This window comes from Bubalus bubalis, chromosome 18 (assembly GCF_019923935.1).
Source record: "Bubalus bubalis isolate 160015118507 breed Murrah chromosome 18, NDDB_SH_1, whole genome shotgun sequence".
NCBI classification, from domain to species: Eukaryota; Metazoa; Chordata; class Mammalia; order Artiodactyla; family Bovidae; genus Bubalus; species Bubalus bubalis.
Window position 1 is genome coordinate 55126540 of NC_059174.1, and position 26466 is coordinate 55153005.

Sequence of the window (26466 nt, forward strand, 5' to 3'; positions counted from 1 at the left end):
CTGAGATGGTGGATGCCAGAATGGAGGCCCTGGCGAAGGGTGAGAGGCATTCTGCTGCAGCACACATACCCGTGACCTCCTGTCCCTGGGACTCAGATCTGGGGGCAGGGGATGGGGCCAGGCCAGGGCTATAAATGTGGCACAGGGGGGCGGGGGGCTCAGGTTACCCAGGCGGCCACAGCTGTCCCTGTCAGAGAGCTGGCAGGGGACACGCGGCCCTGCCCGTCTGCCTACCCACACCTCCCACTGCTCATCCCAGCACTGCCGCTCCAGCTCTTTGGGGTCCCAGCCTTCTTCACCTGCTCTCTCAGGACCCCTGTCCCCGTCCTGAGGATTCTGTCCCCTTCTTCTCACTCTTGAGTGTGTCTGTGTGCACACTATCCACCTATCCAAGCCTTTCTCACTGTCTCTTGGGTCAGTGCAGCCCTCCACCCTTCCAATTCTCTGCCCCCACCTAAGTCTCTGTGTCCCCCAACACTTTGTCAGTGTAGTCAGTGGACCCTCTCCCTCATCGCTGGCATTTCCTCTCTGTGTCCCCATCCCCCTCTCTCTGACCTCTGTCCCCCCTCTCTTGGACTCTGTCTCTCACTCTCTGGGTCCCCGTCCCCCTCTCCCTGGGTCCCCGTCCCCCTCTCCCTGGGTCCCCGTCCCCCTCTCTCTGGTCCCTGACCCCCTCTCTCTGGTCCCCATCCCCCTCTCCCTGGGTCCCCATCCCCTTCTCCCTGGGTCCTTGTCCCCCTCTCTCTGGTCTCTGTGCCCCTCTCTCTGGTCCCCATCCCCCTCTCCCTGGGTCCCCGTCCCCCTCTCTCTGGTCCCCATCCCCCTCTCCCTGGGTCCCCGTCCCCCTCTCCCTGGGTCCCCATCCCCTTCTCCCTGGGTCCTTGTCCCCCTCTCTCTGGTCCCTGTGCCCCTCTCTCTGGTCCCTGTGCCCCTCTCTCTGGTCCCCGTCCCCCTCTCCCTGGGTCCCCGTCCCCCTCTCTCTGGTCCCCGTCCCCCTCTCCCTGGGTCCCCGTCCCCCTCTCCCTGGTCCCCGTCCCCCTCTCTCTGGTCCCCGTCCCCCTCACCCTGGTTCCCTGACCTCCTCTCTCTGGTCCCTGACCCCTTGCCCCTAGTCCTGTTCCAGCCTCGGCCCCGCCTCCCGCTCTACGCATCCCCTGCGCTCTCCGCCCCGCAGACCTGGTCCCGCCCCGGGCTGGGCGGGGAGGCGGCGGATCCGGTCTGTCCCGGGCGCGTCTGCAGCCCCGGGTTGGTGGAGGGGGTGCGGGCTGCCAGATAGGTGGCTGTGGCCGTGGCAGCATGGTGGGTGCGGAGAAGGAGCAGGTACAGCGCCGGACCCGGGTCTGAGGGAACAGGGAGCCTGGGCCGGGCCTCCTTGCTCGCGGGGAGGAGGACGCTTGAGACCTAGATTCTCGGGTCAGACAAAGAGGGGGGTGGGGTGGGGGTTGCTGGAGGCCGGGACTCCTGGGTCCCTGGGGACGGATAGAAGAGGAGAGGCTGGGGGTGGGGGTCGAGTCACTGGAGTCCGGGAGAGGATGATGCTGGGGGTCGCGGACTCCCGGATCTCCCGCTAGGGCGCGGGCGGGTCACTCCGTGTCCGCAGGACTGAGCTTGATCCCCTCATCCCTTGTTCCTGTCCCCCCAGAGCTGGATTCCCAAGATCTTCAAGAAGAAGACGTGCACGACTTTCGTCGCTGACCCCACAGATTCGGGGTGAGGAGCTCGCCCAGGGGACAGACCCTCGAGCGTCCCGGGCCCGCTGAGCCCCGCACACCGCAAACCGCGCCCTTCGGGTCCTTTCGGTCCCGGGTCCTGTCACTGCGGACACTCCCAAGGGCGTTCCCCGGTGGCCCTGTATATCGGGGAGGCCTTGGGTCAGTCTGCAAACACTTGCAACTTCCCGGCCTCGCGCTCAGGATCAGTGTTAAAGCCCCAGGGCAGGCTTCTGTTTCTTTCCTTCCCAGTTTCCCTTCTGGGTGTCTGCCTTCTGGTGTCACTTTCTCTTGTCTTTCTTTCTTGGCTGTCTCTGTCTCATTCATTCATCCCTTCCTTCATTCCTCCAAGAAACTCTCACTCAGCACTTCCAAGGGGGAGCACTGTTTGCAAGAGTACAGGCCCTTGCCGTGGTTCACATTTGAACGGAGATACAAATTTCAACTGAGGTGCTAGGTGGCTTCCGGCAAATCATTTTACCTTTCTGGGCATTGTACTCATCTATCATCTGGGCATAAAAACAGGCTCTAGTTCCTGAAGCTATTGTGAGAATTAAACAAGTTAATGCTTGCGGTATTTCTGAAACGGCACCCAGTGCTTAGTAAGCCCTGGCAAATATGTCTGACTCCCACTGGAAGGTCACAGTTACTAACTCGTGTGCGTAGACCCTGTGCTTGCGCTGGGTAAGCTGGGGTGAAGAGTGGCGGCTCTTAGGAGCTCCTGGCCTTCAGTGATGGTCTCTCAAGGAGGCTCTGGCTTTCTGGTGTCCTTAAGACCACCCTTGGGGTGTGGGAAATGTCAGTGTTCCTAATTTAGGGTGTGTTCTATTATGAATTTATTCTATTAGTGCAGGATGGCTTGAATGATGCGTAAATATAAATACTATTTGGGGGTGAGTGCTCAGAAACTTTTACTGAGGGGAAGGGTGGTCAAGGAAGTTTAGAAACCTCTGGTCTGGTGGGAGGAAGATGATTCTAAGGCAAGGAAGTGAGAGCTGCAGAGGACACACCGCTGGCCCCCGGGGGAGCATCTGGTTAAGGCTGGGAGGGGACACAGGAAGAGGGGCCACTGAGGGGACATTTGAAGGTGACAGAGTTGGAGTTTGACAGCTGAAGGTGGGCTGGATTCCAGGAGTGGGAACAGCAAGTATAAATCGCCCCCTGTTGACATTGTGGATTGAAGAGAGGGCAGAGTTCAGGGTGCCAGGGCCATCGGAGAGAGGAAACCAAGGAAGAGGGTGGGACCAGAAGTCACAGGGCCTCAAATGCCACCCTGAGGGGTTGGGGACCGGTTCTGGGTGTTCCAGGGAGCCCTGGGAGGGGCAGGGTCAGCTCTGGGTGTGGAACTCCCTGGGGGCCACGTGAAGATGAATGGGAGTTCAGGAAGCCGGGGAAAAGGCTGGGCAAGAGTCAAGTGGGAGGAGAAGAGGCCTGAGGCAGGCTGGGGCTGTGGGGACACAGAGAGGAGGGGTCAGGGCAAAGATTCAGGGGGCAGGAACCTGGGGGCCGATGGATTTGTGGAATGAGGGGTGAGGGGAGGATGGACCCAGACATCTAGTCTGGGGCTTGGGAGCCCCAGAGATGGGAACCCAGGAGCATGAGAACCAAGGGCATGGCAGACCTGGGTCAGGGACTCAGGAAAGGTCTGCGACGTTCACCCTAGATTTGAGAAGGATTTGAGAAGTCCTAGCTGTAGATGGTAATGGAAACTGTGGAAGTAGGATGGCGTGGGAAGAAAGCATAAAATTGGAGGATGTTGCGAATGGGTAATTCTATGGCCATCTCTCCACCCCTCCACCTCCCACCCACTGCCATGGAAGAGGGTTCCTTAAAAACGTGACTCTGAATGCTTCAAGACAGACATGCTACCTCAAGTCAGGATGGTGTCCAGCACACCCACTTATAATCTTCTCCCTGATGCTTCTTTCTCTCCCCTTCCTGGCCCTCGGGGACACTGAGCTTGAGACCCATGTCAGGCAAGGGTCAAGTGGGAGGAGAAGAGGCCTGAGGCAGCCAGGGCTGTGGGGACACAGAGAGGAGGGGTCAGGGCAAAGATTCACGGGGCAAAAGCCTGGGGGCCTATGGATTTGTGGAATGAGGGGCAAGGGGAGGATGGGCCTAGACATCTGGTCTGGGGCTTGGGAGCCCCAGAGATGGGAACCCAGGAGCATGAGAACCAAGGGCATGGCAGACCTGGGTCAGGGACTCAGGAAAGGTCTGCAACGTCCACCCTAGATTTGAGAAGGATTTGAGAAGTCCTAGCTGTAGATGGTCGGAGAAGGTGATGGGACCCCACTCCAGTACTCTTGCCTGGAAAATCCCATGGACAGAGGAGCCTGGTAGGCTGCAGTCCATGGGGTCACGAAGAGTCAGACACGACTGAGTGACTTCACTTTCACTTTTTACTTTCATGCTTTGGAGAAGGAATGGCAACCCACTCCAGTGTTTTTGCCTGGAGAATCCCCGGGACGGGGGAGCCTGGTGGGCTGCCATCTATGGGGTCGCACAGAGTTGGACACGACTGAAGTGATGCAGCAGCAGCAGCAGCAGCTGTAGATGGTAGTGGAAACTGTGGAAGTGGGATGGGCGTGGGAAGAAAGCATAAAATCGGAGGATGTTGCGAATGGGTAATTCTATGGCCCATTCTTCCACCCCTCCACCTCCCACCCACTGCCATGGAAGAGGGTTCCTTAAAAACGTGTCTCTGAATGCTTCAAGACAGACATGCTACCTCAAGTCAAGACGGTGTCCAGCACACCCACTTATAATCTTCCCCCTGATGCTTCTTTCTCTCCCCTGCCTGGCCCTTGGGGACACTGAGCTTGAGACCCATGTCAGGAAGGCACGTGGCCCTGGCTCTGGGGAACACCTGGACTCGAGGGAGGCACAGAGGAAGAGAAAGCTGCAGATGAGGCCGGACAGGGCAGCCAGGGGAACGGGTGTGCTCTGCCAAGGAAAAAGTTTTCTAGAATCAGAGCCTTTTAGCCATGACTGGTGCTGTTTCGTCAGAGTCAGATAAAACCTGAATAGAAACCATTGTATTTGGGGACATGCAGGTAACCGCTGATTTTTTCGTGCAGGTAACCGCTGATTTTATCGGGTACAGTTTTGGTTTCTGTGGCCATGCAGAGAAAAGGGTGGGTAGGAGATGAGATAGGCAGATGGGGTGTCTGCCAGTGCTGTCCACTAGAGTTTTCTGGAATGATGAAAATGTTCTATAGTCACATCCAATATGGCACCCACTGGTCACACACGTGTGACTCCTGGTCACTTGAAATGTGGCCAGAGCGACTGTGGAACTGAATTTTTAATTGTATTTAATTTTATTTGACTACAAGGAGCGCTGTGTGGCTAGAGGCTATTGTACTGGAGAGTTCAGGTTCTAGAACATTCCTTGAAGAAATTTTGCCAGGAAGGGCTCATGGGAAGTAGATGGACAGGAACGAGGGAGGGGGGTGCCCAGGGACTGGGTTGAGATGGGTGAAAGGATCAGGTGGGTAAACTGAGGCATGCCAGGACCCTGACGGTTGACTCAGAAAGGAGGAGGTGTGTGTCCCATAGTCCTCACTCTGCCAGGAGCTGGTATATTCAGCGTGATGGCTTGATTATTTTTGTTGTCTTTGCGTGTGCACGTGTGTGCTAAGTGGCTTCAATCGCGTCTGACTCTCTGCAGCCCTATGGACTGTAGCCCGCTAGGTCCCTCTGTCCATGGGGTTCTCCAGGAAAGTATACTGGAGCAGGTTGCCATGCTCTCCTTCAGGGGATCTTCCCGACCCAGGGATTGAACCCTAGTCTCTTAACTTTTGTCTCCTGCCTTGGCTAGCAGGTTCTTTACCACAAGCGCCACCTGGGAAGCCCCTGTTGTCTTTACAACTTTTGCTAAATCCATGGACCACTCGTGCTGTTCCTTCTAGAAAATTAGTCTGTTTAAGTTGTAGCTTACTCTGTTTACATTCCAGTATTCTTGCCTGGAGAATTCCGTAGACAGAGAAGCCTGGCAGGCTACAGTCCATGGGGTCGCAAAGAGTCGGGCACGACTGAGCGACTATTACTCACTCACTGTTTACATAAATGCTGGTCTCCCCTGATATCTGAATCCCTTCTGGCATCAGGGACCAAAGAAATTTAGATACCTTTCCAAACCAATCCCTCATCTCTCAACCCTCGGTGCTTGCTCTTTTAAAACTCAGGTGCCAATCCCATTAAGTCACTAGGGATAATTATATATTTATTTAGGGGGGAAAATGTCTCATATATGATCACCATAAAAGGAAAATCCGTTCCATTTGCCACAAAGAGAAAGAAACAAGCCATAAAAGACAATTACAATAAAAACTAAGCCGAAGTATTTACCTTCTAAATGGATGCTGTTGCCAGCCTTTTTCTGAGCCCGAGGCCAACTTGTCTCTGTTATTAAAAAAAAAAAAATAGTAAAGAGTTAGGCATGACAAATATTCTAGCGCTCAGCTGAGCAGAGCTCTCTCCTTGACCGTAATCAGGAGAGCTCAAAAAGGAATGACTTTCTCACTGTGCTATTCAAGGTTATTTAAAGCTCTGTGTGGAGTTCGCGGAGACTGGATCTGGTATGCAGCCCCCGTCTGAAGAAACGTAATTTCATTGGCTCCTCACAGTTCTCTGAAGTAGGCTGTGCTATTATTGTCTTTTCATTTGAGGGGGAAATTGAGGCTCAGAGAGGTGAAGCTACTTGCTCAAAGTTACTCAGCCTCCTTGGCCTCTAGAACGTGCATGCTCTCTGAATCACTCTCTTGATTTCCCTTTTCATGCGAATATCATCTGTGTGGACCGGGGGCAGCAAGGTCACCCCGGAACTTTCCCACTTCAGGCCCTGAAGGCAACAGTGGGTGTGGGGCCCTGTACATAGACCTCCCTGCCCAGGCTGGCTCGAGCCACTGTGGCTTCCTGCTGGCGGGCGAGGTGACTGTGGTTGTTCTGCCCCAGTCTCTCCCTGCCAAGGAAGGGCAGTGCCAGGGTCAGCATGGACGGTCAGCGCCTCTGGGGGGGCACACAGAGATAGGGACATTTCTGCAGGATGCTTTGGGTTGGTGTGGACACTCCTGGGGTTCATCCTCTTCTCTGCCCCTCCCCCAGGGGGACCTTGTGCCAGTGTGGGCATCCCCGGGGTGCCCACCCATCCGTGGCTGTGGAGGATGCATTCGGGGCAGCCGTGGTGACCATATGGGACAGTGACTTGCACACCACGGAGAAGCCCACAGATGCCTTCGGGGACCTGGACTTCCTGGGCGCCAGCCGCAAGATCAGCAATGTGAGGCCAGCATGTCTGGACAAGGCTGGGGGTGGCCAGTGGGACTGTGTGCCTCAGCAACCCAGCTGAACACTGTCTCCTCACTTGCCCATCCTTGTCTTCATCTCTCCCGGGTCTCTGTCCCCTCCACCCCCTCTGTCTTTTGTAAGTCTGTCCTCCTCTCTCTGGGTCTCTGTCCCCCCATCTCTGTGCTCCTCTCTCTGCATCTCTGTCCCTCTCTCTCTGTCCCCTCTCCCCGTGTCCCTTCCTCTCGTGTGTCCACAGTTCCTCCGGCTCTCGGACCGCACGGATCCAGCTACGGTTTATACTCTGGTCACCAAAGTGTGGGGCTTCCGGGCCCCGAACCTGGTGGTGTCAGTGCTGGGGGGGTCAGGGGGCCCCATCCTCCAGACCTGGCTGCAGGACCTGCTGCGACGCGGGCTGGTGCGGGCTGCCCAGAGCACAGGTGACTGAGGAGGGGTGGGGCTGTGCCTCCTGGCCCCCCCATCTCCCCCCACTTCCCTGGAATGCCTGTCTTCTCCCCTGCCGTCTCTGTGTGGCTTTTGTCTCTCTCTCTCTGGTCTCTTTCTGTGTCTCTGCTTGCAGCCTGCGTTGTCTCTGGACCTCACCACTGCTCTCTGTGTCCCTGTGTAGGGGCCTGGATTGTCACTGGAGGGCTGCACAAAGGCATTGGCCGGCACGTCGGTGCAGCCGTGCGGGACCACCAGACGGCCAGCACTGGGGGCAGCAAGGTGGTGGCCATGGGCGTGGCCCCCTGGGGCGTGGTGCGGAATAGAGACACTCTCACCAACCCCAAGGTGGGATTCGGGGTCTTGGAAGTGGGGGCTGGGGGCCTGGAGCCCCGGGTCTGAGTGGGGAGGGGGCTGGGGCTTAGGGTTAGGGGAGGTTTGAGCGCCTAGTGTCTGTGCCCTTGGCCCTGATGGAGAGACCCCCTGGTCTGGCCACTTGTCCCCCCAGGGCTCGTTCCCCGCAAGGTACCGGTGGCGAGGAGACCCGGAGGATGGGGTCCAGTTCCCTCTTGACTACAACTACTCGGCCTTCCTCCTGGTGGATGACGGCACACATGGCCGCCTGGGCGGTGAGAACCGCTTCCGCTTGGGCTTCGAGTCCTACCTGGCCCAACAGAAGACGGGCGTGGGAGGTGAGTGGCTTCCTCCACTGGGGATTCACTGCTCAGGATCCCAGTGGTCCCCTCTGGTTGGAATCTGGGGACTGCAGCCAGGGGGAGTTTCCTACGGTCAAGGGCCTTCTCCCATCACTTGCTGTGTTTAAAAAAATCCTTTATCTTGAAATCTGCAATGCACAAAGGTGGACAGCTTGATGAGTTTTTAACAAACGGAACCCACTTGGGCAACCAGGACCCAGATCAAGAAACAGAATAATACCAGCCCTCAGAAGCCTTCTCCTAACCACACCCAAAGGCCACCTCATCGTGTTTGTCACAGCGTTGGGTAGTTCTGAACCTGTTTCATATGACTAGAATCATACTATCCTCACGTCTTAAATTCTCGCTTCTCATAGTCAACGTTACTTCTGTGAGATTCATCCATATTATTGCATGAATTGTAGTTTGTGATTAACCCATGGATCAAAGAAGGAAAAAAAAAAGAAGCTAGGTAATATTTTGAACTGAGTGATGGTTATGTCATGACATACCAACATGTTTGGGGGTGCAGCTAATGCTCGGGCTTCCCTGGTAGCTCAGCTGGTAAATGCAGGAGACCCAGATTCGATTCCTGGGTCGGGAAGATCCCCTGGAGAAGGGATAGGCTACCCACGCCAGTATTCTTGGGCTTCCCTGGTGGCTCAGACTGTAGAGTCCTCCTGCAACGTGGGAGACCTGGGTTCGATCCCTGGGTTGGGAAGATCCCCTGGAGGAGGGAATGGCAACCCACTCCAGTATTCTTGCCTGGAGAATCCCATGGACAGAGGAGCCTAGTGGGCTAACAGTCCACGGGGTCACAAAGAGTCGGACATGGCTGAGCGACTAAGCACAGCACAGCACAATGCAATACCTAGAGGGAAATCTGTAGACTTAAATGCATATATAATAAAGAAAAGAAAAAGAAGGTTGAAAATCAATGATTTGTCTCCAATTTAAAAAAATCCTAGAAACAGAAGTGAAGTCACTCAGGCGTGTCCGACTCTTTGCGACCCCATGGACTGTAGCCTACCAGGTTCCACCATCCATGGGATTTTCCAGGCAAGAGTACTGGAGTGGGTTGCCATTTCATTCTCCAGGAGATCTTCCCGAGCCAGGGATTGAACCCGGGTCTCCCACATGGTAGGCATTGTAGGCAGACACTTTACTGTCTGAGCCACCAGGGAAGATCCAAACAGAAGAAACAGAAGAGCAAGACAAATCTAGAGGAAGTAGAAGCAATGAACTGATACAGACAAGAGCATAATCACTAAAACAGAAACAAATGTCCAGTGTAGAAAATCAGCTGAACAGAAAGCTGCTTCTTTATAAACGTTTCTTATATTTTAAAAGGTGTCCACCTAATTCTTGAAATTTAATTAGTTTTGGGGCAATTTTAATCTTATTTTTATCATTTTATTTTATTTTTGGTTAACGAACCACTTTATTTTTCTTCCCACTCATAGAACACACCCTCTCAGAAGAGACAACTCAAAGTTCCTTCCAGCCACTATTCCTTGATCAAAGTCAAAGTATAGGGCATACACACTAGTTTATCGGGCCCAGTGGTTCCAGAGTCCGACTCACACATGTAGGGATTTTTTTTTATATAATTAATTTTTATTGGAATATAGCTGATTTACAATGTCATGTTACTTTCTGTTGTACAGCAAAGTGACTCAGATATCCATGATTTTTAAGATTCTTTTCCTATATAGGTCATTACAGAGTGTTGAGTAGAGTTCTTATTAGTTATCTATTTTATACATAGTGGGCTTTATACATAATAGCCTTTGCTGGTGCCTCAGATGGCAAAGAATCTGCCTGCAATGCAGGAGACCTGGGTTCGATCCCTGGGTTAGGAAGAGCCCCCTGGAGAAGGGAATGGCTACCTATTCCAGTATTCTTGCCTGGAGAATCCTATGGACAGAGAAGCCTGGCAGGCTACAGTCTATGGGGTCTCAAAGAGTCGGACATGCTGAGCGACTAACACTTGCACTTTTTGTACCTAGTGTGATATGTCAGTTCCAATCTCCCAGCTTATCCCTCCTGCCCTGCTTTCCCCCTTGGTAACCATAAGTTTGTTTTCTACATCTGTGACTCTGTTTTGTAAATAGCTTCATTTGTACCATTTTAAAAAACTCCACATATAAGCAATTATCATATGATATTTGTCTTTTTCTGTCTGACTTCACTCAGGATGACAATCTCTAGGTCCATCCATGTTGCTGGAAATGACATTATTTCATTCTTTTTTTTTTTTTTAAATTTCATTCTTTTTTATGGCTGAGTAATGTTCCATTATATATAATGTATATATAATTATAATTATATATATACACATATCACATCTTATATACATATGCACATATATTTATACATATGTGCTGTGCTTAGTCGCTCAGTCGTGTCCAATTCTTTGCAAGCCCATGGACTGTAGCCTGCCAGGCTCCTCTGTCCATGGAATTCTCCAGGCAAGAATACTGGAGTGGGTTGCCATGCTCTCCTCCAGGGGATCGTCCCAACCCAGGGTCGAACCCTGGTCTCCTGCACCGCACGTGCAGTCTTGCCACTGAGCCACAGAGAAGCCCATGTATACGCATGCACATATATAAACATATACACATCATATCTTCTTTATCAGTTCTCCATCGATAAACATTTAGGAGGTTTCCATGTCTTGGCTACTGTAAATAGTGCTCAATGAACGTTGGGGAACATGTATCTTTTCGCATCACGGTTTTCTCCAAATATATGCCCAGGAGTGGGATTGTTGGATCATATGGTAGCTCTATTTTCAGCTTTTTAAGGGACCTCCTTACTGTTCTCCATAGTGGCTACACCAATTTACGTTCACACCAATAACGTAGGAGGTTTCCCTTAATCTTATTTTTTAAATTATCTTCTTGGGGTGTAAACTGACTTTTTGAGGTGTATAATTCTGTGAGTTTAGGCATATGTACAGAGATTCATGTGGCCATTTCCACAATCAGGACACAGACCAGTTCTGTTCCCATCAAGGCACCCCTTTGGTACCCAGCCCTTGGGTACCCAGTCACTAATCTGTTTACTATCACTTGAGGCCTCTGTCTTCCAGAAGATAAATAAATGGAATATAATATATGACCTTTTGAAATTGCCTCCTTTCACTCAACATAATATTTTAATATTAATTTAATATTTTAATTAAATTTTAAAAATTAATATGTGTTTAATATGTGGCAACTTTAATATGTGTTTATTGGAGCTAATCAAACCATGCGAAAGTATGTAAGGAAATTCTTATCATTGCATGAGTTGTAGTTTGTAAATAACCCACAGGTCAAAGAAGAAGAAGAAGAAAAAAGAAGTTAGAAAATTCCCTTCCCAGCTCCAGCCCCCTCTATTGGGGTAATCAGTGTTATATGTTTTGGGGTTTATCCTTTTATACTTTTCTCTGTGTTTATAAAATCCTATGTTATTATATTTCCACCTCTCTGGTCTTTCTTTCTTTTATACTATACATATACATATCACTTTCTTATAACCATCCTTTTAGGTCCAAACTTCTTTATCTTGCATCTCCTTCTAATGGTTGCATGATATTCCTTTATAATGTTTTTCCATCTCTTATTTAAATTTTTCTCAATTGGTGGATACTTAAACTTCTATCAGTGTTTGGCACTACAAACAATGCTGAAAAAATATCTTTGTATAAATGTCCATAATTACATCCCAGTGTTTTTATTTTAATTTTTTTTAATTAAAAATTTATTTTTCCTGGCTGTGCTCCACCATTTGTGGGATCTTCGTTCCCCAACCAGGGAGGCAGCTCAGGACCAATCACTGGACCGCCAGGGAACTCCCAACATCCAGGTGTTTAAAATTCTATACAGTAGATCTTGAAAGTGAGATTGCTGTGTGTGTTCTAATAGTACTAGGTAACTTTCTCAAAGTGTGTAGCAGTTTTCATTCACTCTCTCATCAAGAATGTGTGAGTTTCCTTTTCCAATCAGTCTTAACCAACTCTGGATATTCTTGCTTTAATTTTTATTTGCCAACTTGATGGGTAGAAAGTGATGTATCACTTAAAAATTTTTTTTATTTAACTTTGGCTGTGCTGGGTCTTCACTGCTGCGCTTGGGCTTTCTCTGGTTGCTGCAAGTGGGGTCTACGCTCCAGTTGTGATGCATAGGCTTCTCACTGCAGTGTCCTCTCCTGTTGAGAAGCTGGGCTCTAGAACTCAGGCTCAGTAGTTGTGGCACACGGACTTAGTTCCCCTCAGCATGTGGAATCTTCCTAGACCAGGGATTGAACCCGTGTCCCCTGCATTGGCAAGCAGATTCTTAACCACTGGACCACCAGGGAAGTCCTGATTTCGCACTTTTAATTTCATGTTTTAATTTATCTAACCATTAGTAAAAGATAAAAACACATTTTGTTGGCTAATCAGATTTCTATTCAGTATGAACTGAATATAAAATATCTATTCATATTCTTTGCCCTTTTTGAATTGGATTCTTTTAAAAATCTTTTTATAAGAATTCTTTATATCCTATTGATAGGAAAGCTTTAACTGTTAGATGTATTGTAAAATTTTTAAAAGATACTTTAATTCTGGTGTCTACTTCCATAAAAATTTGATCATATTAACGTGGTTCGATATATTTATTATTCCTTTTATAACCCCTTGGTTTCTCTTGGTCTTTTTAGAAAAGTCCATTCCACTCCAATGCTACACAAATATTCTAAGTCTTCTTTTCTAATATCTTATACTTTTATATTTAAACCTCAATCCATCTGGAAATGATTTTTACGTATTTTGAGGTAGAGTCTACATTTCTTTCTTCTAAATGGGAAGCTGTACTTTCGTCATGACCATTTAATAAATAAACTATCTTTTTGCAGCTAAATTGAAATGCCACTTCAGTTATATATTCAGTTCCTTTATACACTGAACTATTGCTAAACCTTCTCCTCTTCTACTTCTCTATGCATTTATTCCTGTGCCAAAAATATATTTTGTGTACAGCAGTTTAAAGATGTTTAAATATATATATCAGAGAAAGTTCCTCCTCACTGTGCTTTTTCAACAATTTCTTAACTCTTCAATATTTATTCTTTTGTATGAATTTTAAAATTATTTTGTTCCATTAAAAAAGAACAAAGGAAAAAGACTGCCAGCCTTCTTCAACTTCCCTCTTTCCCCAACTGCATTGAATTCGTGTGTTACATTGTGACAGGTTGACATGACACTTACTTTTCCATTTAGTCATACCTTGTCCTTAAATAACGCTTTATCAATCTTATAAAAATATCATAACTGTCTATACAAATTAATCCCTGGGTATTTTATCATTTTTGTGGAAATGTGGATAAGATACATAGTCTTACTAGCTGGAAAAAAGGTTTTGATTTTTGTGTATTTTTCTTGTATTAATCCACTTAACCAAATTCTCTTATTAGTATTTAGATATTTTGAGTGGAGTCTCTCCAATTTTCTGAGAATGTAGATCATCTTTTCTTCAAATAAATACCTTTGTCTCTTCCAGCTTCAAAAAAAAATACAAGTTTTCACTCTAGTTATTTCATTTTCTTGCATTATTGCATTAGCTCAAGACACCCAGATAAGTGTGACTAGTAGTAATGTTGTCTCATTTCTTATTTTAATGGGAATAGAGTTAATAGAAAACTTTTATGAGTTTGCTATTGGGCTTCGATACATATCTTTATTGTATTTGGATAGTCCTTCCTATTCCTTATTTCCTTCATTTTCTGTTTGAACTTTCATCCTCTCCTGGCTCCAGGTCAGTTAATCAGTCACAGGATTGACTCATGCCTCATTCGGGAACCCAGGAGTCCAGGTTCCCAGCCCTGTCCTCCCTTGAGAAGTTGAACACTACTGTCTTTGAGATCCAGCTCCTCCCAACACCCTCAAAGGCTTGACAGTTCCCATGAGCCTCAGGACTGAGGATTTTAGGCAGAAGCCAGGGTTTGCCCCAGGGACTCCTGGGAAATGTGATTGCCATCCCCAGCAGAGGCTGATGGGAGCTGCCCAAGCCTTCTGCTCTGTTCTCCCTGCAGGGACTGGCATTGACATCCCTGTCCTCCTCCTCCTGATTGACGGTGATGAGAAGATGTTGAAGGTATAGGAGCCCAGGGGGCCTGGGGGCTGTACTCCTGGGTCCCAAGTCCTGGAGGAGAAGAGGGCTGGGAATCTAGGCTCCAGGAAGGGTGAATGCTTTCCTTCCCTAACCTGCCTGCCCCTTTTATTCTGTAGCGGATAGAGAACGCCACCCAGGCTCAGCTCCCCTGCCTCCTGGTGGCCGGATCTGGGGGAGCTGCAGACTGCCTGGCAGAGATCCTGGAGGACACTCTGGCTCCAGGGAGTGGCGGGGGCAGGCAACGTGAACCCCGAGATCTGATTAAGCGTTTCTTCCCCAAAGGGGACCCTGAGGTCCTGCAGGCCCAGGTAGGACACTGAGGGCCCAACTCTGGAACCTGAGATGGGAGAGAGCTGGGGGCTTGGATTCCTGGGTCTTGAGATGTGAGGATGCTGAAGATTTGGAGTCCTGGATCCAAGGGAAGGGGAACGGGGGCCCAGCCTCATGGATATGAGGAAAGCCTGGGAACCTGGACTCCTGGGTCTGAGGGAGAAGAGGCCTGGGGGCCTGGACACCCCTAGGTTCTGGGAGTAAAGGGTGCTGGGCACCTAGACTATGGGGTCCTGCAGGGGAATGTTCTCCTTTATCTCTGTGGACAGGAGCAGGGAGTTGGGTGGGGGTGGCAGAATTTGGTATTCTGCAGGTGGAGAGGATCATGACTCGGAAGGAGCTGCTGACGGTCTATTCAACTGATGACGGCCCTGAGGAATTTGAGACCATTGTCTTAAGGGCCCTTGTCAAGGGTAAGACTTGAAATCCCCCAACCTCTGCTTCTGTCAGCTCAACTTTGGACACCTCGCCTGTCTTCGGCACTTTACCCATCCTCTCTAATAAGTTGTGCCTCTTTTTAGCTCTTTCCTTTTGTCAGTGCCTTTTGGGGCTTTGCACGGTGCTATTGGACAGTTGTCCCAAGATACTTTCAGTATGTTCCAACATTGCTTTCTTTCTGTTGCATCCATCCACCCATCCTTTCATCCATCTAGCCAGCCATATGTACACTGATCTATCTACCCATTATTCCCTTCATCCTTCCATTCCATCAGCTGTTCAACCATTCATCCATCTTGCCATTCACCCATCCTTCTACCAATCTATTCACCCCTCTGTTAACAATTCCATCCACTCGTCATTCTTCCATCCGTTCGTCTTTCATTTACCCATCCATCTTTTCATCCATCCATCCATCTTTCATCTATCCATCCTTCCATCCATCCATCCATCCATCCATCTGTCATCTATCCATCTTTTCATCCATTCATTCTTTCATCCGTCCATCTTATCCATCCATTCTTCCGTCTATCCACCCACTCACCCTTTCTGCCTTTCCTACATGCCTCTGATATGTTTTAAGCCCTGAGGTGTGGTGGCATCAGAGATGAACCAGAGTGCCGTCTCGCAGTGAGGGACTTCTGATATTTCACTAGAGGAATGAATGATGAAAACCAAGACAGGGAGCGCAATGGCCACATGGTAGAGGCTGATGTTGGAGCTCATTATTCATTCAGCCAAGACTAGCTTAGGCTTCAGAGATAAAAGCAGTTCCTACCAGGGCTGTTTGGACACATCTTAAGTAAAATTCAAGACAAAAACATGGAGAGGAACTGCTGTCAGAAAGGCGAGAAAAATTCAATTGGGAGGTGGTATTTGAGTTGGGCCTTGAAGAGCCAGTAGAACCTGGAGTCAGTAAGATGGGGTAGTGGGATAAATAAGTGCTAAGGTGGATCCCCAGGGCTCTGTGGGGATGTGTGTGGAGGGTCATTTTGGTGTCAGAAGAGTTTTACAGGGAAAGCACTCACCTAGATAAAAAACTCCCAAGAGGCATAGTGTGAATTTTTAATGCGTTCTGAGCCCCAGGTCCCCACACCAATTGCATCTACCATATTCTGTGGTGAGGTAGTTATTTTTGACTTTGGAATTTGAAATTTGAATACCAGCATGGCCCCCCTCTCTGCTGTGTGACTTTGAGAAAGAGACTTTCCTTCTCTGAGCTTTAGTTTCTGTCTCTGAAAACACTGAGATAATGCCCGGCAGGAGTGTTTTGAGCCTCAGCAGTGCCTGCCCCAGGGGAAGTCTGATAAATGGGAGCTCTCCTTAATATGATTCCACTTCTTATGGGGACACATCCTTTAATAGAGGATGGCAGTCAGTGAGCAAATGTGATTCACTTCACAGAAGTTAACTCACCAGCCTCCTGAGAGAAAACACAGCGCTCTCTAAGATGTGGTTTGAGGGGGTGGTGGTATAAGTCTGTGGCTTGCAGCAGGGCAACTCTGCTGGGGAAACTGGAGATGGCTGGACAGGCTCAGTGTTGGCAGAGTTGACGGGATGGGGTTTCAGCAGGTGAAGAAGGAATGGGGGAAGGGGACGGATGCTTCTTAGAGTCTAGGAACACCCAGGCCCGGTTCTGAGCGGGTAGCACATGTCTTTGCTCTGATCCTTCACCCATGCCTAGAAGGATTGTCTCCTTGGGTTGCAGATGAAGAAACAATGCTCAGAGAGGGGGATAGTGACTTGCCCAAGGTCACACGAGGTTGACTGCACACTTTGAGATCAAAGTTTTAAAGCCCACTTGTTCTTCCTTGTTCTTTTGAATGGCCTCAGGGTCTCCTGGAGCCCTGCTAATGTTTGGATTTTTTTTCCTGCTACGGGCTCCTCTTTCTTCTCACAGATACTCCCAAGTTGCAGGAAGCCAGGGTGACTCACATTTGCTGTCATATCCTGTGCTTTCCTGCACCGAGGCTTTTGCTTGGGCTGCCCCTGCTGCCTCAGAGATTCTTTTCTCATTTTAGACGCATACTTAGAAATCCTACTAGTCTTTCAAAAGCCCTTCCTCGTTGTCCACCTCTAGGAGGCTCCCTTGGGGTCTCTCCATACCTCTGTGACTGTAGCCTCCTCTGGCCTTGATCACATTCTACACCCACCTCCAAGGGGACTGATCACTCTGAGGATGTTTATGTGATTCTGGGACATATTTCCCTGGAATGAGTTTCCTTCAGGGCAGGGCCTGCGTCCAGTTTCTCTCTCCATCTCTCACTGCCTGGCCCGTTGTTGTTGCTGTTGAGTCTCTAAGTCAGGTCCGACTCTGCGACCCCATGGACTATAGCCCACCAGGCTTCTCCATCCATGGAATTCCCCATATACTGGAGTGGGTAGCCGTTTCCTTCTCCAGGGAATCTTCCTGACCCTGGGATCTAACCCAGGTCTCCTGCATCGCAGGCAGATTCTTTAGTCTGAGCCACTAGGGAAGCCCACCTGGCTCATAGCTTACCTCAATAAATGTAAAGTGAATATAAATGATTCCTTTTCCTTTTCTTGGGGCCTCTAAACCACTGGTCTGTGTTCTGTCCCTGAGCTGAATGACTTTATGCTTGTGCCTGCTTTATGCCTGGCTTCTTAAAGGCTCCAGACTCTGCCCAACAACACTCTCTTTGTACCGAGTTTAAATGTCAGGCATCTCAAGAAGAAGCAATACAGATGCTCGTCCTGTTCCCAGTCCCCCCGCCCTGACTTCATGCCCCCTGTCCCTGTCACCCTTTCAGCCTGTGGGAGCTCTGAAGCCTCAGCTTACCTGGACGAGTTGCGTTTGGCTGTGGCTTGGAACCGTGTGGACATTGCCCAGAGTGAACTCTTCCGGGGGGACATCCAATGGCGGGTGAGGGGTTGGGGCCTGGAGGTGGGGATCCAGACAAAAGGGATGCGTTCTTCCCCCTCCAACTCCTTTGACATCTGGCTCTGTCTTCCATTATGGCCTGTCCAGCCTTCTCTTAATTGTCCACCCATCTCTGGTTGTCTGTCTGTCCGCACCTTATTTCCTCTCTCCCCATCTGTCCATCACTCATGGTTCTGTACTCCCATCTCCTGTCCTTAACCTCTGACCTCACCTGGCCTTCTGCTCGTCTCTGTGCTCAACTCTTCCCGCATTCATTCTACCCCCACCAGTCCTTCCACCTGGAGGCCTCCCTCATGGACGCCCTCCTGAACGACCGACCGGAGTTCGTGCGCTTGCTTATCTCCCATGGCCTCAGCCTGGGCCACTTCCTGACTCCGGTGCGCCTGGCCCAGCTCTACAACGCAGCGCCCCCCAACTCACTTATCCGCAACCTTCTGGACCAAGTGTCACACGGTGCAAGCACCAAAGCCCCAGCCCTTAAACCCTCTGAGGAGCCACAGTTTCCTAAGGTGGGGCAGGTGCTGCGCATGCTGCTGGGGAAGACGTGCGCGCCGACGTTCCCCGCCGGGGGCACCCACCGGAGCGACAGCAGCAGAGAGAATGTAAGAAAGGAGGTTGGGAGCAGGGGGAGCACGAAACGACCTGGGGGCGGGGCTCTGCCAGGAGACGGTGTGATCAGAGAGCTGGGTGTGCGACTGAACGCGGTGTGGGGTTGATGGTTGGGACGGAGTCAGGAAGGGTCTGGGACGGAGCCAACCCTCATCGCGCCTTTCCCGTCTGCAGTCTTTTATGCTGTCAGATAAGGCTGCCTCCGAACTGATGGAAGCTGTCCCCGGGCAGGCCCCCTGGAGCGACCTGCTCCTCTGGGCACTGCTGCTCAACAGGTCTCAGATGGCCTTGTACTTCTGGGAGATGGTGAGTGCTGACTTGATCTCTGATTCTACTCTCTCCTACATTCCTGTCCTTTTTTCCTACCGGGCTCCAGTGCCTGAGCAGGAAGGTTCTGGTACCCCCACTCACCTCTCCATTTTTTTTTTAAGTTTTATTGATTTATTTTTAATTTTGCCCATACTCTGCAGCACGTGAGATCCTAGTTCCCGGACCCGGGATCGAACCCTTATCCCCACCCACACCCTCATTGGAAGAAGGAATCTTAACCACTGGACTGCTGGGGAGGTCCTCCTCCATTCTTGATATATGACTCTGAGTGCTGCTTCTTTCTCCTGCCTCTCCCACTATGCATTTCTTGTAACTCGATTCTTCCATTCACCATGTATGCTGGGCATTTACCCCGTTCATGCATATGCATCGGGGCTTCTCCCAGGCGGTTTAGCCGTAAAGAGTCTGCCTGAAATGCAGGAGATTGCGGGCTGGGTACCTGGGTAGGCATGATCCCCAGGAGAAGAAAATGGCAACCCACTCCAGTATTCTTGTCTGGGAAATCCCACCGATGGAGGAGCCTGGTAGGCTACAGTCACAAAAAATTGGACATGTCTTAGCGACTAAACACCACCAGTACATATGCCTCAATCTCATCCTTTCAAATAGTTGCCTCTGTGAGGAAGCTAGCTGTTACCTGAAGATGATGGGACGTCGTTTCACCTTAACTGTTCTTGCAGTCTAGATGCATTGCTGTGGTCGCAATGCAGAAGCAGACAAAGCTAGAGGCAAGGACAGCGCATGGGAAAGTAAAGCTGGGATCCTCCAGGCAGCCAGGATGGGGGCCTGGACTAAAGCTGAGGTGTTGGGACGCATTTGAGAAGTTTAAAAAGAAAGTCATGGAATTCAAGTAGGATCAGAAATAGACCTTATTTTTGTGTCAAAGAAGTACCTTGACAGGAGTTCTTCAACTTTGGATTGTTATCTGGTCATCAGCTAAATATAAATTTTTTTAAAAATTGAGATAAAGGTTCATCAGTGTTATAGCATGTGTTAGAATATCCTTCCTTTTAAAGGTTGAATACTATTCCATTATATGGATATACTATATTTTCTTTATCTGTTTATCTGCTGCTGGACATGTGGATTGTTTTGACCTTTTGACTATCGTGGAAAATACGGCTCTGATTAGTGTATGAACATCTATTTGTGTCTTTGCTTTCAATTATTTTGAGTACATATCTGAAAGTGGAATTGCTGGACCATCTAGGTTTCATTTTTTGAGGAACTGCCATACTGTTTTCCATGATGGGGTTACCCTTTAAATTTCTACCAGCAATGCACAGTTGTTCTAGTTTCTCCATATCTTCACCATCACTTGTTACTTTCTTTTCTCTTCCCCTTTTTTTCCTTCCTTCCTTCTTCTCTCTGTCTCTTTCTTTTTTATAATTGTCATTCTAATGGGTGTGAAATGGTACCTCATTGTGGTTTTGATTTGCATTTTCTTAACGATTGATGATGTTGAGCATCTTTTCATGTGATTCTCGGCGATCTATATATTTTTGGAGAAATGTCTATTCAAGTCTTTGCCCATTTTTAAATTGGGTTGTCGGTCTTTTTTGTTGGTGAGTTTAAAGAATTCTTTATATGTTCTGGGTATTAATCCCTTATTAGATATATGATTTGCAAATACATCCTCCCCTTCTGTGCGCAGTCTTTTTCTTCTATTGATAGTGTCCTTTGGTGCACAAAAGTTTACATTTTGATGAAGTCCTATTTGTCCTTTTTATTTCTTTATTTCTTGTGCTTTAGGTGGCATATCTTAAGTAACCATTGCCAAATACAAGGTCATAAAGTTTTATCCCTATGTTTCTAAGAGTTTTATGGTTTTGTAACTATCGTATATAATTATTTGATCTTACATGAGTCACTTCTGTCTTGCTGATTTTAAAATTCTCTCTTTCTGTTTGGCTTTCAGCAATTTGGTTATAATGTTTCTTTTTTTTATTTTTTTGCTTTTTTAAATTTTTTAAATGGTTATAATGTTTCTTAGTGTGAATCTCTTTGAACTTATCCTACTTGGATTTCTTCATCTTCTTGGATGTATAGATTCATGTATTTCATCAGATGTGGGAAATTTCAGTCTGTTTTATCTTCAGATATCCTTTCTGTCTCTTTCTCTCTGTCCTCTCCTTTTGGGGTTCCCATTACGCCTGTGTTGGTCTGATTAATGGTGTCCCACAGATCTCTTAAGGTCTGTTTATTTTTCTTCATTCTTTTTTCTTTCTACACCTCAAGCTGGATAATCACAGTGGACCTATCTTCAAGTTTACAAACTCTTTCTTCTGCCTCCTTAATGCTGCTCTTAAGCCCTTTAAGAGTTTTTCATTTCAGTTATTGCACTTTTCAGCTCCAGAATTTCTACTTGGTTCCTTTCTGTAATCTCTATATCTTTATTTCTTTTTTAAAAAAAATCTATTTATTTATTTGGCTGTGAGAGGTCTTGGTTGCAGCAGGCACTATTTTCAGCTGTGGCGTGTGGCATCCAGTTCCCTAACCAGGGATTGAACTTGGACTCCCTGCACTGGGAGTGCAGAGTCTTAGCCACTGGACCACCAGGGAAGTCCCTATATTTTATTTCTATTCTCTATTTTCTGAGACATCATTCTTCTGGGTTCCTTTAGCTCTTTGTTCATAATTTCCTTTAGCTTTTTGAGCACATTTAAGACAGTTGATTTAAAGTCTTTTTCTAGTAATTCCAGTGACTCAGCTTCCTAATTTCTTTTGTCCTGTGAATGGGTCATTCTTTCTTGGTTCTTTGTAACCCTCGTGATTTTTTGTTGTTGAAAACAGGACATTTTGACTATTATAATATGGCAACTCTGGAAATCGGCTTAGCTCCTTCTTTCAGGGGTTGTTGCTGCTGCTTGTGGGTTGTTGTTGTTTGTTTAGTGACTTTTCTATTTTTGTAAAGTCCATTTTCTTTATTACGTATGACCACTGAAGTCCGGTTCTGTTAGCTTAGTGGTCAGATAGTGACTTGACAGAGATTTCCTTAAATGCATGAAGGTGGGGGAATAAAACTCTCCCACTGTGCAAACTGGCTGTTTGTGGAGCTGTCTTTCAACACTTGGGGAGGCTGTTTACAATTCTGCTTTAGCTTCAGCTTCCTGCTTTGGCTGAGCCTAAAGGTCAGCCAGAGATGAAAGCTTAGGGGTTTCCTTAGTCTTTTCTGAGCACGCATCCAGTCTCAGTCGTTTGCAGTTTTCTAGATTTCCTGGTATATACAGCAGCTTTTTAAAAAAAATTTTATTTATTTTTGGCTGCACTGAGTCTTTATTAACTGTATTCCTGGTGGCTCAGTGGTAAAGAATCTGCCTGTCAATGCAGGAGACACGGGAGACTTGGGAAACGCGGGAGACCTGGGAGATGTGGGTTCGATCCCTGGTTTGGGAAGATCCCCTGGAGTAGGAAATGGCAACCCACTTCAGTATTCTTGCCTGGAAAATTCCATGGACAGGGGAGCCTGGCAGGCTACCGTCGATGCGGTGGCAAAGAGACACGACTGAGCACGCACGCACGTCACAAGTTGTTGCCGCACAGCCTTTTCTCTAGCTGCAGCGAGCCGGGCTCCATTCTAGTCGTGGTGTGTGGGCTTACTGCCGTGGCTTCTCTTCTTGTGGAACACAGGCTCTAGGTGTGCAGGCTTCCGGCTCTAGAGCAGATGCTCAACAGTTGTGACACATGGGCTTAGTTGCTCTGCAGCATGTGGGATCTTCCCAGACCAGGGATCGAACTGTTTCTCCTGCATTGGCAGGTGGATTCTTGTCCACTGAGCCACCAGGGAAGCCCCATGTAGGAGCTTTTTAAAGCCCTCACTCCCCCAAGCATCCCCTTTCCCTGCTGCTTCCCTCTGCCCTCCTGGGTTGTTCAGAGTATGTCTTGCTTGCCTTGACTCTTATTATTTGTGTCAAGGAGCCGAGGCTAATACGTTTGTCTTTAATGTTTTTAAACACCACCTGGGAAGCCACTTCTGCTCTGGGGGAAGCTGTAAGAACAGTGAAACAACAGCCAGCCCTTGAGCCGTCCCTTCAGAGAGCCACCAGCTAGGTTGATACACGCAACCACAGTTATTTAAGAGTAAGATCTGGGGCTTCTCTGGTGGCTCAGTGGTAAGGAATCCGCCTGCCAGTGCAAGAGTCATGGGTTCCATCCCTGATCCGGGAAGATCCCATAGACATTAAAAAAAAAAGAGTTAAGATCTGAGTTGTTCCCTCTGATAACAACAAGCTGCAGCAGGAATATGGGCTATTTTTTTCAAGGCAACCACTGTGCTGGGGAATTGGCAGTGATAAGTGGATTAGTTAAAATGTCACAGTGCTCTTTTACTGAAATCTTTCTTCATTAAGCATTCTCCTGTTTGTTGTAAATTTTATGTTAGATTCCAGAATTCTGAAAAAGTTGATCCCGACAGTTTTTTCTTTTTTAGCCAGCTTATTTGTTGCCGTTGTGGAGGGACCAAGTTTTGAGGTTCTCTCCGACTGAGGCGAGTTAGCATGCATGCCTGCACTGGAGAAGGAAATGGCAACCCACTCCAGTGTTCTTGCCTGGAGAATCCCAGGGATGGAGGAGCCTGGTGGGCTGCCGTCTATGGGGTCGCATGGAGTCGGACACGACTGAAGCGACTTAGCAGCAGCAGCAGCCTCTGCCATCTCTCTCAACTTACTAGGTGGCTCAGTGATTAAGAATCTGCCTGCAATGCAGGAGACTCAGGTTCGATCCCTGGGTCGGGAAGATCCCCTGGAGAAGGGAATGGCAACCTACTCCAGTGTTCTTGCCTGGAGAATCTCCTGGACAGAGGAGCCTGGTGGGCTACAGTCCACGTGGTCGCAAAGAGTCGGACTGAGCGTGTAGCTCTATTTCAACAGGTCTGGCCAAGACGTGAGATGCTGTCTTCCTTTTTCCTCTGCCATTTTAGGTGACACCTCTGACTGCTTCCCGGCTCTGATGTCCTTTTAATTCCAGCCCAGCCCGGGCAGTCTCTGAACCATCTGACTTCTGACATGTTCCCTTGACGTCCAGTTTCTTCCAGATCCATCTGCAGACATCCTTGGTTTCTGATTCCCTTGGTTAATTTCTGATGACCTCTGGCCTCTGTCCCTTCTCTTGATCACAAGCTTTCCTCCCATCTTCTCTACCACCTCCATGAATCTCACTTCAAACTCTGTCCCTACCCATGACCCCCTGTCTCTGTCTCTCCAGGGTTCCAATTCTGTGGCCTCAGCTCTTGGGGCCTCTTTGTTGCTGCGAGTGTTGGGGCGCCTGGAGACTGAGGCCGAGGAGGCAGCGCGGAGGAAGGATCTGGCGGCCAAGTTCGAGGGGCTGGGTGTTGGTGTGTGGGGTATGGGTGCCTGGGGGCACTACAGGGAGCAGCCAGGAAGGGGGGTTGTAAGTCTCCCCCTTCCTTCTCTAGTAACCCTGCCCCTTCCCCTGCAATCCCCTCATCTCTTCCCTCCCACTGTCTTCCCACAACTCTTCCTCCCTCTCACACGAATGTCCCACACCCAGACCTCTTTGGAGAATGCTACCGCAGCAGCGAGGAACGGTCCGCCCGCCTGCTGCTTCGGCGCTGCCCACTCTGGGGTGATGCCACTTGCCTGCAGCTTGCCACACAGGCGGATGCCCGTGCCTTCTTTGCCCAGGATGGGGTACAGGTGAGCATCTGAGACACCCACACAGTCCTCAGCTGGACTCTGGGAAGTCTGGAGGATGAGCCCCTGCCATGGTCTTGACTATGGGCAGTCCGTGGTCTTTACCCCCTTCCTGGAAACCACCCCTCCTCCAGAAAATCTCAGCCCTCACCCAGAAAGCTTGCTCTTCCCCAAAGAAGCCCCACACCCTGCCAGAGGAAAGCCAACCTTCCCACAGCAAAGCACACCCTTCTAGAAAGTTCTATTCCAGGAATTCCTGGTGCTTCAATGCCTAGGACTCTGCGTTCCTAATGCAGGATGCCTGGGTTTGATCCCTGGTCAGGGAGTCAGATCCCACATGCCGCAACTAAAACATCCCACGTGCCACAGCTAAGACTAGACACAGCCAAATAAATAAAACAAACAAATATTTTTTTAAAAGTTCTATTCCAGGGAATCCCCTGGCAGTCCAGTGATTAGGATTCTGTGCTTCCACTGCCACGGGGCACAAGTCTGAGCCCTGATCAGGGAACTAAGATCCTGCATGCCTGTGCAATGTGGCCAAAAAAAAAAAAATTCTATTCCAGATACAGGAATACTGGTGACTTTAGTAGGAAGTCCCGCCTCTCACACAAGAAGTCCTTCCCACTTCCCTGAGAGGTCCCCGTTTCCAGGTTTCAACAATCAGAACGGCGTCCCTGGACAATTAATTACCTAGTGTTCCAGGTGGAGACAAACTCTGGTTTAGGGAATCCTACCCTTCCTTTGGGAAGCTCTGTGTGCCCCTCTGTCTCTCCCATTCTGCTAATCCTGACATTAAAAAAAAAAAAAAAAGACTTATTTCTGATAATTGGGAGTAAATTTCGTACCTCATTATTTGTACTCAGCCCCGCATTTTTGCATTCTGGTTGTCAGTTTCTATTTTCTTTCTTTTTTGGGGGGCACACAGTGGCACGTGGAACTTCCCTGACCAGGGATCGAACCCACGCCCCCTGAAGTGGAAATGTGGAATCTTAACCACTGGACTACCCACCAGGGAAGTCCTTAATCCTGACATTTTGAAACTTCTCTTGGTTTCCTTAGTCTAAATCTGACAGGGGCTCAGTGAGTCCCACCCAGAGTATGAGGTTTGCCTACGCAGCAGGGAGTCCCACCTTCACTGGCGGAATGACTTGCTGGCATTTCAAGTACTTTCCCAGAGTCCTTTACTCTGAATGATGGTTAAACTCCTGGGTTCCAGTTTTCACCCCTTCCGTAACCTCCCTGTGCCCCATCTATGGAAAAGGAGAAAATAATAGTACCTGTCCTCCTGGGGGGGTGGTGAAGCTTAAGTGAGCTGATCTGTCCAAAGTGCTTAGCCCAATATCTGGTGTATTGTGTTAACAAATGTTGGCTGTTTAACGCTACTAAAATCTGCGACAGGTGGCCCTTGCCTTTGACCCCTTTCCGTCCCCCCGCCCCCAGCCCCACCACTGCAGTGAGCATTTGCCCTGGGCTCTGGAGCCGGGTCCAATCCTTGCCTGGGGTCTTCGGGAGGGGGTTGCGGGGGAGATTCAGGCTCCTAATCCTCCCCACCCCCGCAGTCTCTGCTGACACAGAAGTGGTGGGGGGAGATGGACAGCACCACGCCCATCTGGGCCCTGGTTCTTGCCTTCTTTTGCCCCCCACTCATCTACACCGACCTCATCACCTTCAGGTCAGTCCCTGGGGGTAGATTGGCAGGAGGCGGGATTGGGGGTGGGGTGGGGTGATCGGCCTCTCCTTCCTGCTCAGTTCTGGCCGCCTTTCTACGTGCTCTGTCTAGTGCTTTCCCTAACCATGTTCATTCCTTCCCTCCCCAAGACTGGGGGCACGTTGCGGGAGGGGAAGCTTTCGGGGGACTCTATACGATTCCTCTGCTTTCTGACCAGGGCTCTGGGGGCAGGTCCCTTTGGGGTAATTCCTCTCCTT

General features: G+C 49.0%; 1 protein-coding gene across 9 annotated transcripts in view; it reads left to right on the plus strand.

Moving 5' to 3' along the window:
• The first annotated feature begins 1185 nt into the window (after positions 1-1185).
• The window catches only part of TRPM4 (transient receptor potential cation channel subfamily M member 4), a 42924-nt gene continuing 17643 nt past the window's right edge, over positions 1186-26466 (plus strand). For 7 of the 9 annotated variants that reach the window (XM_025269485.3, XM_006044606.4, XM_025269486.3 and 4 more), the window contains exons 1-15: positions 1186-1320; positions 1643-1710; positions 6819-6993; positions 7258-7438; positions 7627-7790; positions 7951-8134; positions 14198-14259; positions 14394-14585; positions 14921-15020; positions 17817-17929; positions 18217-18549; positions 18731-18862; positions 24089-24218; positions 24395-24540; positions 26100-26212. In XM_025269485.3, coding sequence (XP_025125270.3) covers positions 1297-1320; positions 1643-1710; positions 6819-6993; positions 7258-7438; positions 7627-7790; positions 7951-8134; positions 14198-14259; positions 14394-14585; positions 14921-15020; positions 17817-17929; positions 18217-18549; positions 18731-18862; positions 24089-24218; positions 24395-24540; positions 26100-26212 — 2117 coding nt within the window. In that variant the 5' untranslated portion in view covers positions 1186-1296. Of the gene's footprint in view, positions 1321-1642; positions 1711-6250; positions 6350-6818; positions 6994-7257; positions 7439-7626; positions 7791-7950; positions 8135-14197; positions 14260-14393; positions 14586-14920; positions 15021-17816; positions 17930-18216; positions 18550-18730; positions 18863-24088; positions 24219-24394; positions 24541-26099; positions 26213-26466 lie in introns of those variants that run through there. The other 2 variants (XM_044930862.2, XM_025269488.3) reach the window with 2 other exon arrangements.